General features: G+C 49.9%; 1 protein-coding gene across 1 annotated transcript in view; it reads right to left on the bottom strand.

Moving 5' to 3' along the window:
* EFCAB8 (EF-hand calcium binding domain 8) overlaps window positions 1–12,297 on the bottom strand; it is a 60,770-nt gene that overhangs the window by 15,827 nt on the left and 32,646 nt on the right. Inside the window, exons 14-19 of the mRNA XM_081833083.1 lie at window positions 11,936–12,049; window positions 11,266–11,493; window positions 10,499–10,569; window positions 9,536–9,740; window positions 8,450–8,662; window positions 7,229–7,354 (exon numbers count right to left, since the gene is read on the bottom strand). Of these exons, the coding sequence (XP_081689209.1) occupies window positions 7,229–7,354; window positions 8,450–8,662; window positions 9,536–9,740; window positions 10,499–10,569; window positions 11,266–11,493; window positions 11,936–12,049 (957 nt within the window). The remainder of the gene's footprint in view (window positions 1–7,228; window positions 7,355–8,449; window positions 8,663–9,535; window positions 9,741–10,498; window positions 10,570–11,265; window positions 11,494–11,935; window positions 12,050–12,297) is intronic.

Below are 12,297 nucleotides of genomic sequence, written 5' to 3'. Positions count from 1 at the left end.
TGGGGCGCCTGGGTGGTACAGCTGGCTAAGCATCCAACTCTTGGTTTCAGCTCAGGTCGTGATCTCAGGGTCATGATCTCAATGTCATGAGATTGAGCCCCGCATTGGACTCCGTGCTCAGCGCGGAGTCTGCTTAAGATTCTCTCTGTTCCTCCCCCTGCTCTCTCTCTCTAAAAGAAAGAGACAGGAAGGAAGGAGGGAAGGAAGGAAGGAAGGAAGGAAGGAAGGAAGGAAGGAAGGAAGGAAATTACAGTGTGGTGACTTGTGTATCCCCAAAACATTTCACCAACAGCAAAAACTCTCGATTATCCCTATTATCATACATGTCCAAAACAAAATGCTTAACCTGCTTCCTGATGGTCCAGGGGCCAGGGTCACAAAACCAGGAGTCCCTAAACCAAAAACAAAGGGCAAGCATTTCCCCCACTTTATGCAAGTATACTTGCACACAATGCAAAATGTGGACAGCACAGACAGATGAGAAGAAATTAAAATCACCCACAGAATTCCAATACCCAGAAATAATCACCATGAAGATCTTAATGCATTGTCTATAAAGACTTTTATCACATTTTTTAAGTTATGAAATATACATGCAAGAATAGACAAAAATACCAATGAAAGAAGAGAGATCCCAGAAATAGAAGACTCTAATACTATATAAGAATGAAAGAATCTCAAGCCAGTGGAGAAAAGATAAACTATGCAATAAATGGCATTTGAACAACTGGTTATCAATTTAGAAAAAATTTTTAGATTCATACATCACACCATACACAAAACTACTCAGATCAGACAGAAGGATGACTAAATATATATACAATTATAAATGACTAGAAGAAAATATAACAAATTTTTCTGTGATCTTGGGATTAACAATGCCTTTCTTCATTGTCGCAAAGAAAAATAATAAAGATAGCTAGACAAAAACTAAAATGTCAATGTGATATCACAAAGGCAGATGAGGTGAAACTATCTGCAAATACACAACAGGCAAAAGATTCACTTCCAAAGCATCTAAGGAGCTCCAAGAAATTAATGTGAAAAAGAACGGACAAAGGATATGAATGGATGTTTAATTCATTGAAGAAATACAAATGTCTAGGGGCACCTGGGTGGCTTAGTCGGTTAAGCGTCCGACTCTTGATTTCGGCTCAGGTCGTGATCTTACAGTTGTGGGATCAAGCACCACGCTGGGCTCTGCGCTGGGCATGGAGTCTACTTAAAATTTCTTTCTCCCTCTCCTTATACCCCTCCTCCCCATTTGCACACACTATCTCTCAAAGAAAGAAAGAGAGCGAGAAAGAAAGAAAGGGGCACCAGGGCGGCTCAGTTGGTTAAGTGTCTGCCTTCGGCTCAGGTCATGATCTCAGGGTCCTGGGATCGAGCCCCGTGTTGGGCTCCTTGCTCCTCGGGGAACCTGCTTCTCCCTCTCCCTCTGCTGCTTCCCTGCTTGTGTGCTCTCTCTCTCGCTCTCTCCCTCTCTGTCAAATAAATAAATAAAATCTTTAGAAAGAAAGAAAGAAAGAAAGAAAGAAAGAAAGAAAGAAAGAAAGAAAGAAAGAAAGAAAAAGAAAGAGAGAAAGAAAAGAAAGAAAGGTAAATGTCTAACAAACACATAGAAAGCTCTGTATTACAAATAATCAAAGAAATATTTTTTTAAAAAACCTTCCACCTACCAGACTGGCAGAAATTAAGAAAAGGCTAATATCCATTATTGGCTTAGTATAAGGACAAGGTAGACTCACACACTGTTGGAGGGAAGGCAGCTTATCACAGTCTTCTTGGAAAACAAACTGGCTTCACCCATCAAAATGTAAACTGTGCCTACTTGGTGACCCCTTAATCCCACTTCTAGAAAATTTAGTTTAACTACACAGAAATATCTATAAGGATCTCAGCCGCACCATTGTTTATAATAGCAAAAAACTAGGAACAAGTTAAATGTCTATCAATTGGGCATTCATTAAATAAATTATGGCAAATCCAAAGAAATATATTGCAGTCGGGGACAGATTTGCCAGAGAAGTTCATAAAGCTTAAGGCAAAGTTCAAGATCAAGTTCAAGGCCCTTCCAAGGGAGGAATTAGCAACATGTGGTGACTGTTATAACTGTCAGTTGTAAATTTTAAAATTGTCATTTCTTTTGATTCTAAATAAATTTCATTTTGTATCTAGTTTTTTATTCATAATTTTGTGTTATTTTTCATAAAGGGTGCCTACCAAATTGTATAAGTTTTAGGTTCAAAAAAGCATAGATTGGCCCTCTGTATGAAGCTATTAACAAGAATGGAGTAGATATATTTATATGTACTGAGAGGAAAAGCTGTCTACTCTACAATGCTAGGTTTAAAAAAAAAAAAAAAAGCAAACAGCTGAACTACAATCTCAAATGCTCCTGGTCTTGTTTAAAAACCAAAACCATACCTCTGTATATGTATCACATACAGGCATATAAAAATAAATCTCAAAGAGTTATTATTTATCATTTTTAAAGACAATTTTGTCACAAGCATACTCCAGATCATTAAGTATTATCTTAAAATGTGATTCCTCATACCTGCACAGGATTCACCAAAATGATGTGCCACAAAGATTTCCCATTTCTGAACTGGGGAAAGCTGAGGCTTCCTTCCCAACCCTTCCTGCACCAGCCCTGTGACAGTTCAAATGGGCAGGCTGAAGGGGCATGATGGCCAGAGAGGGGTCAGGGCTGTGTGGTCAATGTCAGGAGTAGGCACAGAAGGATGCCCCGCCCTGGGCAGGACGGAGAAGGATCTGTGTGGTTGGAAGGCAGGGAAGCAACACTATTCCTTTCGCACTCTGCACCTGGCCCCTGAGACCTCAAAGATAGTCCCCTGCCTGCTTTGGAAAGAGCTTCTGGACTGAGGCTGGACATTCCAGCCTCACTCAACCCAGTGGTCCCAGACAGTTCTCAACAGCAGGGGGGACTAGCAGTCTGCCTGGGACCCCTTCTGAAGAAGCTGAAGCTACACATGGACTGGGCTTCATGCCTTTCAGAGGGTTTTGCCACTCCCCACCCATCTTGTCCTTCACCATTAAGGAGACGGTCAAGGACGGGGGCTTCATCTCTAGACTGTAATAGACACAGCTGCCCTTGGATCTGTGTCCTTGTCTCCCTCCAAGTGCCCTTTCTGCCCTCCCCCATGGTCTTCTGAGATGGCCGGACAGAAATGGTGATGAAGGGGACCTGACAGGTAAAACTCCCCCAGGTGTCCTTGTCCCCGTCCACCCTCACTCTCATCCACTAGGGAAAGGCTGGGACCAAGGGGGACCCTCTCCAGGGCACCATCCTGAGAAGTTCCACTCTGTCTGCTGCCCAGTTCCCCAGAGGGAAAGGACTTGGCTGCTTCAGAAACAGTGGGGGTAGAAGACAGCACTTAGAAGCCAGGAAGGAGGGTCAGCGTCAGAAGTGGGCCAGCCTCAGACAGGACCACCAGCTACACACACATGCACACACACACACACCAGGCACAGTGCCTGAAATTTCAGCAATAGACATTCAGTCCTTTGTAAGTAATCTTCAAAGACTCTTGTCAAGATTCATGATACAAATCCTATTACACACAGATCACCAGTCCAGATAAAAAGCCCAAGGAATTCCCAATGGTGGCAGTACGAAGAGTCAAGGACACAGACTTTGAAAACCAACAGATCTGGAATCAGGCCTTGGCTTGGCTATTTTCTGACAGTGAGGATTTGGGACAAGTCACTTCACCTCGTTGAGCTTCAGTCTCTTTACCCAGAAAATGGGAATAATAATAGTATATACCCACCAGGGCTGTTTGAGAGACAAAATAAAAATAATTCATGTAAATACTTAAGCTCGCATCTAGCAGATACTCAGAGCCCAATAAATATTAACTGCTGCTGATATTATTATTAGGCTGGAATATAACACTACCTATCAAAAGTTTTCTAAGACTGCATTTCTTTTTTTTTTTTTTAAGATTTTATTTATTTTTGACAGAGAGAGAGAGAGTGTACAAGGAGGGGGAGCAGCAGGCAGAGGGAGAGGAAGTAGCAGGCTTCCCGCGGAGCAGGGAGCCCGACACGGGGCTCGATCCCAGGACCCTGGGATCATGACCTGAGCCGAAGGCAGACGCTTAACCGTCTGAGCCACCCAGGCGCCCCTCTAAGAGTGCATTTCTAATCCTAGAGTTTTATGCCTGGGAAATAGACTAGAGATCCAAAATTCATGTGCAAAGATGTTCATGGCAATGTTAGCTACAAAGGCAAAAGCTACAAACCTAACTGTCTAGGAGCAACAGTGGGCTAGCTGGATAGACCTGGTATCCCAGATGCCAAAATGCCATGCAGCTGGTAAATGAGAGGCCATGGCTCCACAGACACTGACAGGAAGTGGTGCCATTAGGTGTTGGGTGAAAAAGAGCAAATTGCAGAGCAGCGTATATATAAGAGGATACTATGTGGTGAAAAAATATTTGTAGGTACATATATACTTTAGTACACATATGTACTTGTATATTGCACAGAAAAATGTCTACCAGGATGTCTTTTTTTTTTTTTTAAAGATTTTATTTATTTATTTGAGAGAGAGAGAATGAGAGACAGAGAGCACGAGAGGGAGGAGGGTCAGAGGGAGAAGCAGACTCCCCGCCGAGCAGGGAGCCCGATGTGGGACTCGATCCCGGGACTCCAGGATCATGACCTGAGCCGAAGGCAGTCGCTTAACCAACTGAGCCACCCAGGCGCCCTACCAGGATGTCTTAACAGTCATTATCCCTGGAGACTGAGGAAGAAGGTAAGTCATTCTTTTATTTTATATGCTACTATAAGCCTTCAAGTTTTCAGTTTTAATGAAGGACATGTACCACTTTCTAATTAGAGAGAGAGAGAGAGTGTTCTTTCTTGAACATTCCAAATATGCTCTCCTGTGAGGGCCTTTGTATCTGCTGCTCCCTCTGCCTGGATCACCATCCTTCCAAACAACTGCAGCCTTCAAGCTCTGTACAAATGCCACCTCCTCCACGAAGCCCTCCTTGACCACCCTATTTAAACGGCCACACCCTCTCCACCTCCCTTGCCATCCCCGCCCCCCACCCCCCACCCCCTCTCCACCTCCCTTGCCATCCCCGCCCCCCACCCCCCACCCCCACAACCGTCGCCTCACTTTTCTGGTTCTCCGCTGTACTGGTTCACCCTGTGACCTACCATTTATTTTACTCGCTGGTTAATTGTCTGTCTCACCCCAACTAGAATATCAGCTGCAGGAGGGCACAGGTTTTTGTTTCTTTTCTTTCTTGCAGCCTCCCCAGGGCCTGGCACGTTTACATTAAGTGTTTACTTAATGAATAACTGTCTGGGCCCTGAGGGGACTAGGTCACAGTCAAAGGTCAGGCTTTGAGTCATCTACTTGGATCAGACTCAGAGGCTGAAAGGGATGGGTTCTTTTGGGCAACTGCTTCCAGGAATCCATCCTCACAATGCACTTAACACAAGCGCACAGAAGCATACGTACAAGGACGTTCAATGCAGAGCTGCTCATCAAAGTTAAAAACTGGGGGCGCCTGGGTGGCTCAGTCGTTAAGCGTCTGCCTTCGGCTCAGGTCATGATCCCAGGGTCCTGGGATCGACCCGCATCGGGCTCCCTGCTCAGTGGGAAGCCTGCTTATCTCTCTCCCACTCCCCCTGCTTGTGTTCCCTCTCTCACTGTGTCTCTCTCTCTGTTAAATAAATAAAATCTTAAAAAAAATAAAAATAAAAAAAATAAAAAAATAAAAAGTTAAAAACTGGACCTAACCTACATGTCTATTAAGAGAAGACTGGCCTAATCGTTTGTGATCCCTCCAAACTATGGGGCACTATGCAATTATTACAAAGAATAAGGTAAGTTGACAAAAGAATAAGATGAACCTAAATTATGGATAGGAAAACATATCCATGTCATATGGTTAATTACGTTTTTAGAGAGTAAATGGTAGGACATGCTATGATTTTACATCACTGATCTATAAATAAAAAGGATAAAGACTAACCGAGGCCACCAATTTCACTAGCAGTGACTGTGGCTGTTACTGCTGGTGGGGTGGAGTGAGTGAGACACTGGGGACCTTTATATTTTGCTTTATACACACTTCTTTTTTTCTTTTTTTAACAACTAGCATGACTACTTTTAAAAGTTTTTTTAAGGCTTTTTTTTTTAAGGTAATCCCTATACCCAATGTGGGACTCGAACTAACAACCCGAGATCAAGAGTTGCATGCTCTACCTACTCAGCCAGCCAGGTGCCCCTAAGGCATTTTTTTAAAAGAGAGCAAAGCACATTCAGAACCTGGAGGAGAGACTGTCCAGCTGCTTGCAGCTCTCTACTACCTCCCCCCCTTCCCCACCCCCCCCCACCCCCCCGCAGGACCCAGCTCTGCAGGGCACTGCTCCCTGATTCCCAAGTCCCTGATGCCCTGGAGCTAGGGAAAGGGCCCGTCCTGCCACACCCTAACACAACTGTGATGTGGATTTTCACTGGTAGGGATTTAGGGAACCCAAACAGTCTCTGAATTACCATATCTTTGCAGATCAAAGCTAGAAAGGGCCTTAGAGGCCACTTCATCTAGTGGTGACAACACAGTGAGGGGTGTCCAAGGTCAGAAAGGGGAAAAGTGCAGGAGGAAGGGAGAAGAACAGAGATGACCCAATCCCTACTCACATGTTGTACAAAACACCCTACCATGGGAGCCTGGGTGGCCCAGTTGGTTAAGCATCTGCCTTCAGCTCAGGTCATGATCTCAGGGTCCTGGGATCAAGCCCCACATTGGGCGCCCTGCTGGGCAGGGAGTCTGCTTCTCCCTCTTTCTCTGCCCCTTCCCCCCAACTCATGCGCGTGCGCGCACACACACACACTCTCTCTGTCTCAAATAAATAGATAAAATCTTAGAAACAAAACAAAAAACACCCTACCAGAGCACAGAAGGGCATTTTAACAGTGGGTTCTGGCAATGCCACTTCTCCTACCTCCCAGTCCAGCCCACAACCAGGAGAGGACCCTCCACAGCCCCCCAGGCACCCCCAACACACACAGCAGCCCTGAAGCCAGAATCCTGAGCGGTTCCTGCACCTGCGCCCCGCCTCTCCAGGTCCTGGGGAGAGCCAGGCTGGCCCCCCTAGGCTCGTCGGCCCTGCCCTTCCCAGCCCATCCCCACTGTTCATGCCCGGCTCACAGCCCAGACCCTGCCTGAGCGTGGCCCACCTTCTCCACAGACGCGTTGGATTGCAGCAGGATCTTCTGGAATTCCCCTCTTTGAGCATCTTTGAAGATCGACTGTTTGCCATGGGGCTTTCTTAACAGCTTGGGGCTTCCAGAGTGGACAGGTTTCTGAAAAGAAAAATGGGCCTCCCAGGTCATCATGGGAGGATCTCCCTACCCTGTGGGGAAACAGAAACCAGAGGCAGAGGCTGAAGGTACGACCCGCCCAGCCCCCCTCGGTCGATCCACTGCCCTGTGAAAGGGATGGCCGGGTGTTGAAGGGATCCTGCAGTAAAGGCATTCCAGCGCTGGGGAATCTCCATGTTAAACCAGCAGCTTCTGCTCTCAGGACAGAGACTTGAGTTTGCCTTTGTGGAAACCACCCCGCCTTTGTCCTGGAAGAGACCCCTGGCCAAAGGTGAGGATTAGGGCGTGTATAGCCATTGCTCTACAAGATGTGAATGCAGTGGTGCAGTCCGATCCTCCAGAGGTGGTCTGAGTGTCCTGTAATAAGACGCGGTGCACGCGTCTTACAGCAGAACCCGTCCGGGCAGCCCACGTGGGATCGGGTCTGCACTGCCTACACCCGACAAGTGTTGTGTATTTACGGAAGGTGGGGTTTCTCTTTCAAGCCTCAGTTCCCGGGAACCGGAATTAGGCTCAATTGCTGAAGCAGTTTGCTGGGCTCCCCCGGCCCTGCACAAGATACTGTCTTCACTGCTGAGAGTCCGAGGCCAAACACCCACCCCACCCCCAGCTCTATCTCCCTCCTCCCCTCAAAATGAGACCATCAGTCAAGGCTGGAAGGGTTAATCTTGGGGCAGAGATGAGGGCTCAGAGGAGCAGGGAAGTAGTTTGCCTCTGCTTGGGCCTCAGACCCCCGGAGCCTCAGAGAGGCTGGGTGGGGGAGGTAGGGAGGCCCCAGTTGGCTCATCTCTTCCAGATTACACTCGCTGGAGGACTGAGAAAGTAGCCCAGGAACTAGCCTGTGATTCTAGGTTCTCTGGGTTGTCTTCCCTCCAGGTCTGCCCTACCCCCAGCTTGTAGACTCTGGGAAGGGACCATGCCCAGACTGGAGGCAGCAGAGTGGGCTGGATCAGGTGAATCTAACCAGGGAGGTGAGCTGATGGACGTAAAGGAGCTCTGGAAAGAGTGCCTCCATATAAGAACACAAACACACGACAGGCCCCCAGGTAGCTGCCAGGGCTCAGCCCCCGCTCCCACCTGTGGGGGTGCAGGCCTCTCCGGCTGCTTGTCTCTGGGGTGCTTCATCACCGGGGGCGCCGACATCAGGTTCCGTTGCAGGTTGGCGTTGGCCACAGTCCTGGCTCTGGGGACCGGGGGCTGCCCTGGTGGCCTGTGAGCCCACTCCTGGTGCTCCATGCAGGACTTGCCCGACCGGAGGCTCTCAGCCAGGAAGTTGTCCACTTCTTGGACCTGTGCCAGGGAGACACCTGCCCCGGTGACACTGCAGTGTCCCAGAGGGACATGCAGGGCCTCCTCGGCCCGATGCCAATACCTAAAGGGCCCTCCAGGTGCCCCAGGCCTTGCTTGCTTGCAGTTTCCCTAGAAACTGAGTACCCTTAGAAGCATCAAACCAGAACTCATAACCCTGTCCCGGGGCCAACCAGGAATGCCCTGAGTGCCCACAGGCGGGACACCACTCCCGTGAGGGACTCAGTCTCCCCATCAGTGAAATGGACAGTGGTTTCCAAATATTTGTGAGGTTGTTTGTAATCTTAAGGGAAGCTCCGAAGTGTTAAACAGGTAAAAAGCTGAACTGCTCTAGGAGAAGCCACTGCAGTAGCCTCTGAGCATCTGTCCCCAACATGTTTGGAAAATTACTGGATAAGGTGACCCCAAAGGCCCCTTCCAGCTTCATCTGCAAAGATAGCATAATTCAGAGATGGTGTGGGTTTCCTAAGTCCCTTGCATGAGCCCGGTGAGCCCGGAGTGTGAACACAGCCATGAGGAGTAAGATAGGAGCCGCCTTCGAGGAAAGAGTCATCTACTAGACAGAACAGGACCAGCTCTAGAAGATGTGAATGCTCTGCTATCACACCACCTGGGTCTGGACCCATCATTTCTGGGCTGTGCAACCTCAGGCAAGATGCCTAACCTCCCTGTGCCTCAGTTTCCTTGTCTGGCAAATGAGAATAATTCTAGAAACTAGCACCCACCTACCTAGCTCCCAACCTCCTCCAAAAGAAGTCGTCATGTCCCCTCTCCTTCCTGCCCTCCCCACCCGGCCCTCCAGCTGAGTCTGACCCACAGCTGAGAGAGAGTGGGGGGTGCTCCTGTTAACCATACCTTCTTGGGCAGCAAAGGCAAGGGGCTCACAGAGGCGTTGAAATTGAGGATGGGCTTGAACAGGTTGACGTTCCAGAAGAGGATGTCCCCGTTGTAGGAAGACGTCCCGAGGAACTGGTTCTGGTACTTGGCCATGCTCAGAACGTCCTCCTTGTGGAAGATGTGCCAGGGGTAGCCCACGAACACCGGCTTGGTCTTGTGGAGCCTACGCACAGGGCCAGGGGCGGGAGGGCGGGCCGCTCGGCCTTACTGCTCCCGGGGGTGGGAAACACCAAGGCCTTTAGATTCTGGGAGGCAACTCGGAAGAGGGCACTCAGGTTGGAGCTCTGCCCCACCGACCTCATTTACGGAGCACCTACTGTGTACCCACCACAAAGGCCCTGTTCTCGGGGCTTTATATAAACTAATCTGACGAATCCACCCCCTCTGGACAGCTGAGTAAGGACTAAAGAAGGGAAGCCATGGCCCTAGAAGGGCCCTCTGGAAAGGAAGAGGCCTTGCACATTCTGTTCCCTCTGTCTGGAATGTTCTTCCTACCCCCAGCCCTTTGCTGCTTTGCTGAGAAGACCCTACTCCACCCGCACCATCCTCAGATGAGCCTTTCCTGACCGCTCCTGAGACGAAATCGGGTTTCCATCCCCTCCCCCTAGAAACCTGTGCTCCCTTCCCCCGCAGCACTCAACAGACTTTATCATTATAAATGAAGTTATTTGATTAGCCTCTGCGTCCCCCTTGGAGGATGGAGACCCCATCATTCTTGTTTACACCCATCTCTAGCACGTAGCACAAAATCTAGAACATGTTAGCCTCAAGGAGTGGTGAATGAATGGACAGATAAGCAGATGAAGCACTGGACATTACCCGCCATGAATTTCTTGCTTGGTCTTCCAACCACTAGTGAAGCTAGGAATGGGGGAACCCATCTGAAGTAAGGAGAGCGGTCAGCTGCCCTTAGCTACTCACATGAAGCAAGTGATTCTCTTACTCCACCCGGTCACGTAGAACGCTTTGTTCATATGGACAATCCCACTAATCTGTGGAAGATGACAGAAAACAGAGCCCTGAGGCACCTCAGAGAAAATGGCCCCAAGTCAAAGCTCTCCATGATGATGAGTTCCCTAGAAGCGGTACCACCATATATTTTTCAGAATGCTCTCACATCACATTATCCCGTTTGATAAACTTGGAGCAGGGAGCGAGTGTAGGTATCCACGTCCGCTCAACAGGGGGATCCCTGGGAGGGTCAAATAACTGAGTGATAGGGTCTGAACGGTACTCAGATCCCTGGCTACTCGGCCAAGGGCTCCTTCTGAACTAGTTAAAGGACTTCCATAAGAGTTAGTCATGGGCTCAGGTCCCAGAGTGGCTGGCTTTGCTCTATGCCATACCCCCAGACCGTCTCTAGGACGCTGGCAGACATTTCCGGAACAGGAGTGAGCGTGGGGTTCTCCTGGCCCCGCTGCTAGAAATGCCGTCTGAAGCTCTCAGACCCGGGCTAAGGCGTGCTCATGAATCGAAAGAACAAGAGTAGCTATAGCACTTGCAGAATGCTTGATAAGGACAGGCACTGTGACCTAGCTTCACTCTACAGGCGAGAACACAAAGGCTCAGGCAGGCATGAAGGCAGGCAGTCTATGTGCCCAGCCTGAAAGGGGGGGCCCAGGCTCGGGGGCGCTGTGCTCTGCGTCTCCCCGCGGCACCCCCAGTGCCAGCTGACAGAGAAGACCGACCTCCAGGTGGTCCATGTTGGGGAAGACCAGCAGGCATTCACCAATGGCGTAGTTCCACATCTTTATGGTGCCGTCGCACAAACCCGTGAGCAGGCAGCGCTCCGATTCGTCCAGGCACATGGTGGACAGCTCCATCTGCTGGTCGCCGGTCACAGAGAACTCCGTCGTCCGCCTGCCCGTCGCCACCTCCCACACGCTCACCAAGCTGCTCAGGCAGCCGCTCACCACCTGCAGGGGAGCAGGCGGCTGGGGCTCCTAGAGAGGAGAGCGTCCCCACTCCCAAGGGTGGCCCCCACCTGTCACGGCTGGGGCTGGCCCAGCGCCTCTCTCCCTGTGGTGTCCTGCCAAAATGGGCAACCAGGCCCTTCCTGCTGCCCAGTAAGGCCCTCGTGAAGACAGGCCTTCCTCTGCTCAGAGGAGTGAGGCAATCCCTCAACCAAGTGGTGGGGCTCCCACCCCACCTCAGGCCACCAGCCCCCTGCAGGGCTGCTTCTCATCCACGTGCTGCTGCTCCCACGCCACCCTCAAAGTTATGAATCCTCCCCCCACCCCGCCGCTGTGCTGACTGCTCCTTGGATGCAGCTCTGGACCCCTCAGGGGGTCTGGGTCCTGCCCGAGGTCCCCTGGCCCTCCTGACAGCCTGAGGCATGACCGGCTCCAGCCCACTCACCTGCTTAAAAATCTTGCTGTAGAGGACAGCACACACGGGTGAGCTGTAGGTCGTGGTCTTCTCCCCTGTTTTTCCCGGCTCCTGGGTCTCCAAGTACCCTTTGAGGATCCCAATCTATAGGTGAGGAGTGAAGCCGGCAGCTGGGCAGTCAAAAGGGCTCTGCCCCCAGTGACTGGCCCCAGGGAGAAACTTCCAATAAACTGCAACATCAAACGTCCTGACTGCACACAGACCTGAGCCCAGTGAGGCCTCTTGGCTCCTCAGCCTGCCTGCTGATACCTCTCACACCTTCTCCTTGGGAGTCCAGTGTCCTTCATAACTCCTGGGAAGCTTAAAACGTCAGTCTAGTGTCCCCTCCTCCA

This window comes from Leptonychotes weddellii, chromosome 10 (genome assembly GCF_054177405.1).
Source record: "Leptonychotes weddellii isolate Sample4059 chromosome 10, ASM5417740v2, whole genome shotgun sequence".
Lineage (NCBI taxonomy): Eukaryota > Metazoa > Chordata > Mammalia > Carnivora > Phocidae > Leptonychotes > Leptonychotes weddellii.
This window is presented reverse-complemented; position numbering and strand designations above follow the sequence as displayed.